General features: G+C 20.3%; 1 protein-coding gene across 1 annotated transcript, besides 6 other annotated features; it reads left to right on the top strand. All coding sequences in view use genetic code 6, as the record gives it.

Moving 5' to 3' along the window:
- Positions 1 to 794: a microsatellite.
- Positions 26 to 793: a microsatellite.
- Positions 27 to 850: a microsatellite.
- Positions 34 to 3026, top strand: IMG5_013570 (hypothetical protein; the record flags this gene model as incomplete). Its single annotated transcript, XM_004039645.1, has 4 exons — positions 34 to 1304; positions 1637 to 1825; positions 1910 to 2223; positions 2287 to 3026. 4 exons carry the CDS (start codon positions 34 to 36, stop codon positions 3024 to 3026), a joined length of 2514 nt encoding a protein of 837 aa, XP_004039693.1.
- Positions 3027 to 4494: 1468 nt separating this feature from the next.
- Positions 4495 to 4534: a microsatellite.
- A 181-nt stretch (positions 4535 to 4715) lies between these two features.
- Positions 4716 to 4761: a microsatellite.
- Positions 4718 to 4768: a microsatellite.
- Positions 4769 to 5220: the final 452 nt, after the last annotated feature.

The raw sequence follows: 5220 nt of genomic DNA on the forward strand, positions 1-5220 counted from the left end.
TTTTATCTAGAAAATGTATTCTTGCATTTAAGAATGTCTATTGGAAAGTTTAAAAATAATTTAAATAGAACTTGTACTTTATGTGATAATAGTTGTACTTAATGTACCAGTTTAAGTATATGTTAAAGTTGCAATTAAGGATTTTATCTTAATAACTCTATTTGTGTTTAAGAATGCCCTGTTGGGAAGTTTAAAAATAATTCTGATAGAACTTGTACTTCATGTGATAGTAGTTGTTTTTCGTGTACAAGTTTATCTTTATGCTAAAGCTGCAATTAAGGATTTTATCTAGAAAATGTTTCTTGTATTTAAGAATGTCCTATTGGGAAGTTTAAAAATAATCCAGATAGAACTTGTATTTAATGTGATACTAGTTGTTCTTCGTGTACAAGTACAACTTTATGCTAAAGCTGCAATTAAGGATTTTATCTCGATAACTCTATTTGTATTTAAGAATGTCCTATTGGGAAGTTTAAAAATGATTTAAATAGAACTTGTACTTCATGTGATAGTAGTTGTTCTTCATGTACAGGTTTATCTATATGCTAAAGCTGCAATAAATTGTTTTATCTAGATAACTCTTTTTGCGTTAAGCAATGCCCGATTGGTAAATTTAAAAATGATTCTGATAAAACTTGTACTTTATGTGATGTTAGTTGTTCTTCGTGTACAAGCACAACTTTATGCTAAAGTTGCAATTTAAACTTTTTTCTAGATAATTCTTTATGTGTTTCGGAATGTCCGATTGGGAAGTTTAAAAATGATTCTAATAGAACTTGTACTTCATGTGATAGCAAGTGTGAAAATTGTACTAGTTTAACTTTATGCTAAAGCTGTAATTTAGGATTTTTTTTTGATAATTAGAGTTGCTTAATAGATTGTCAATAAGGCAAATATAAAAATGCAAGTAATAGATAATGTTCATTTTGTGACAACAAATGTAAATCATGTGATAATGGTTTGACTTGTAATGGCTGTTTTGGAAATAGAGTTGGAGATTAATGCGATTGTCCTTTGTATTCAATCTTTTCAAATGATTATTAAAAATAATGTTTTGAATGTAAAAATGTGCTTATTGGATGTGGGTAATGCACTATAAATGAATGTATCTCATGCATTCCTGATTTATATTTTGATTTTAATTAATTGAAATAATGTGATTCTTGTTAAGAATTAAATGTTTAAATTATTTTTAGTAACGATTTTGAACTATTATTTGTTAATTTTGATTATTTTAATTTAGGAGTAATAACTAATCTAATTTTGAATAATTCGAATTTGCAAAATGATTAATAAAAATCAAGGTTTTCTTATTTACTTTGTTCAGAAGTTTTAAATTAATAATTTATAACATAAAAATTAAGTAATGATATTGCCTGTTCTTTTATTTAAAATAAGCTTACTATTAGATTAAGTCCTTAAAGCATAATAAACAAAGATGATATAATAGTTATTAAAGAAAATGTATTCAAAATTACATATAAAGGAGTAGAATGTACTTAATTTATTTAAAAAATAAAAGGAAAAATTATTTATGATTAAAATCCTTTAAGTCCTATAATTACAATAAATTCGCCAACTTTAATTTCGAAATGTGATGAATTATTTATTCAAATTAGTTAATTATAAAATATAGGAAAAAGAATTCCTAAAGTATAAATTGGATATCAATAGCTTCATCTGAAAGTTAATAATTTATAAATTAATTGAATGCATAATTATAATAATAATAAAATAATTTTATATTAGTTATTCCAAGTATGACTTTTAAAGGAAGTAGCTTTTATCAATTCGAAGTATAAATAGAAACTGTTTTTTAACAAAAGTAAAGTGTAGTTATAAATATAAATACAAAAAATGATAAATTTATTGATTTATAATTAGAAAACAGTAAAGATATTGTTTTTAGGTATGAAGAATTCAAACTTAAAGTTATTTTTTATTATCTATAATGCGATCCTATAGAAAAATTAAAAAAAGTGAATGAAAAAATACTATTAAAAATCGAATAAATTATTAATTTGTAAAATAATTTAAATATAAATTTTGAGAATTAAACTATGGATAATGAACATACAATTAATATATAGCCTTATATCTTAGTTTTAGATTAATAATATGACATAAAAATAACTGTCTCTGATGTTAACAATAGTTAAATATTTTAAGAAATTATACACTCATTTTAGGTAAAAAAAAGCCAACAAATAGTAAAAATTTAAGGTTTGAGCAATATTTAATCTTTTTCGAATTCTTTTTATGTAAATGCTTTCATTGATAATTTAGATTTATCTCCAAGTGAAAAAGAAGTATAAAAAAACAATAACTATGGTATTAAAACTAAATGGAAATGTATAACTGCAAAAAGTTAAAGCGATTGTCGGGATTATAAAAATGATTTAATTGTTGACCCTAATATGGAATAAAATATATTGTAAATAAAAGTATAAGAAAAATCTTTAGAAGCCTATAATCTTTATTATTTTATTTTAGAAGGAGAAAAAGATGGTATCGTAGTTTAAGACATATCAAGTTTTATTATTTTGGAATAAAATATACCTCCTTTAAATTCTATTACATCAATAAACGATTTTTCTTAAAGAATAAATTTAAATTAATAAATTTTTGTATAATTAAATTATGAAGGAAAAAATAATTTAGACAATTTATTTTTTAGTGGCGCTGTATTGTATTAAAACGATGTGAAAAATACTATAAAGTTTTTTCATAATTAAGTAAGATTTTAAACATGGAATTATTTTAATGATTTTTTAAATGAAGAAGAAAATTCTTATTAAATAAGATTTGCAGTTTTTGATCCTTAGTATATAATGCCTTCTTTAATTATTTTTCTTTAAAGCTAATTTGCCGCCTTTAAATTGCCTTTTAAAATTTAATAATTAATAATAAGAAATTTTTAGTTTAAAATAAAATTATGTTTTCTAAATTAATAACTGCTAAGATTAAGATTAGCCTCTATATTATAATTTCTTTTATTATAAAAGTTAAGAAGATTTTTAATATGAAATTTTAAATCCGCAATTTACTAAGAGATATGCTCTAAATGTAAAATCTACTATCAGTAGAATATCAACGATTTTGCCGTTCGGGGCAAAAGTAATCATAGGCTGTGTATTTGATAATTTGGGTGCGGTTAGAAATATGACTTAAAATGTTGAAATAAAAAATTCTTATGAAAACGTTTAATAATATGTTTAGTTAGTGCAAGAAACTTACAAAATAATTATTTAAATACCTTTTAAATAACAAATAGTTATTTAACTATGTATTCTTGTTTAAGATATTGTTTCTAATATATTAATAAACGAAGAGCTAAAATAAGATTAAAATTTAATTAAAATTGTCAAAAATATTTACGAAGATTTACTTTTTTAATAATAAAAATTTAATGATAATCAAGATGTTTAAGTCTAAATATAAATGACAATTAACTTAATTTCTTAAAACTTATTAGATTAAATAATGAATATTTTAAAATACAAAGATATATTAGATTATTTATCGAAAATAGAATAAACTTTAATTGAATAAGAAAATATAATAAAAAAAATATAAGCTAAAGACGTTTAGTAATATTAATAATATTTTTCGTCTATATAATTAGTTTTATAATAAGTTTCTAGTATATAAAGTATTCAAAAAATAGACAGAGGGAAATTTTCGGATGAAGAAAATATTTTTTTAGATAAATAATATGTCGGTTTAATCTAACTTTCATCAGAAATTTTAAATCTCAATGTTATTCCTAACGAGTCTTAGATTTCTTAAAAAAATATAGTTAAATCTTAAAAAGTAAGCTTTAAGTTTTTAAAATAAAATTACTTGACTAATTCTTATGAAAATAATGAATAATAATAAAATTAAGATGATTTTAATGATAATGAATAAAATTAAAATGCGAAAGTTATAGATGGAGAAGGCTAAGAAAAAATTACTTATGATGTATAAATAAGAAAGTATCCTGCTAATATAGTTAAATATGATAAAAGTTTTCCTTATCCAGATAAATAATTATTTTAAGTATTTGATAATTAAATTACTTATTAAGTTGTTAATAATTAAACAAATGAAATATAAAAATAGCCAATTAATACTTAACTTGCTAATACATTCACTCTTCCTAATCCTTCGAATTCTACAACTGGGTTTTCGTGTTTAACTTAAATTAATAATAAATGGGAATAAGGAAACTGTAATAAAGTTTAATAAATAAATAAAAAGAAATTAGTATCTTCAGTTATATGTTAATGTAAAAAATAGGGAAAATAAACACTAGTGGATGATATAGAAAGCATTTTTACGGATAATCAGAATTTAAAAAATATGTTTAGTGAATAAGGAATTGAAAATTTAAAAAATTTTAGCGAATGGTATAAATATGTAACTGTATGGATTATCTATATATCGAATTAATTCTACATTATATTTTTAGTTTATTTGAGATAAAAAGATAAAGCTGCTATAGCTAAAGAAAAAATTACTGATTAAATAAAACAAAATTATATTAAAAAAAGCTCTTTGCATTTTAATGATTAAGGTATTTTTTTAATATATATTTATAATTTATTAACTTATGTTTAAATTAAAATTTAAAATGGACTTGGGATAGAATTTAATTTAAATAATATATGTAGAAATTAGAATTGTTTATAAAAAAATTATAATAATCTATAGCTTAATTAAAATAATAATTAAGAAGAAAATATAGAAGAAAATGTAAAAGAAAATAAATAAGAAAATCAAATAATTGAATAAATTTAATACGATATCTAATTTAACTAATAATAATTTTAGAATAATAAATAATAGTTATAAACGAAACCTGCTTTTATATAAAAAATTAAATCTTTTTAAAGTAATAATAAAATAGAAAATATAAATAAATAAGATTAGAATACGCAATATATTACTGATATTATGGATTCAGTAAAAAATGAATAAATTTCTTCATTAAGTAATAAAACATTTTTTATAAATTATATAAAAAATGAATAGAAAATTAGCGTAAACGTACTTTATTTTCATTAAAAAGAAATTAATCTATAGGAAATTAATAGCCATAATAAGATAATTATGATTAAAATAATTTTAATTTAAAAAATAGTTAACAATTATATAACATAGGGCAAAGTCCTATGCAATCAATACATTTATTAAAATCTTAATTTTGTAAGTCAAAATAAAAATTAAATTTACATT

The sequence above is a fragment of the Ichthyophthirius multifiliis genome (assembly GCF_000220395.1).
Source record: "Ichthyophthirius multifiliis unplaced genomic scaffold scaff_1120509249576, whole genome shotgun sequence".
In the NCBI taxonomy this organism is placed as follows: domain Eukaryota; phylum Ciliophora; class Oligohymenophorea; order Hymenostomatida; genus Ichthyophthirius; species Ichthyophthirius multifiliis.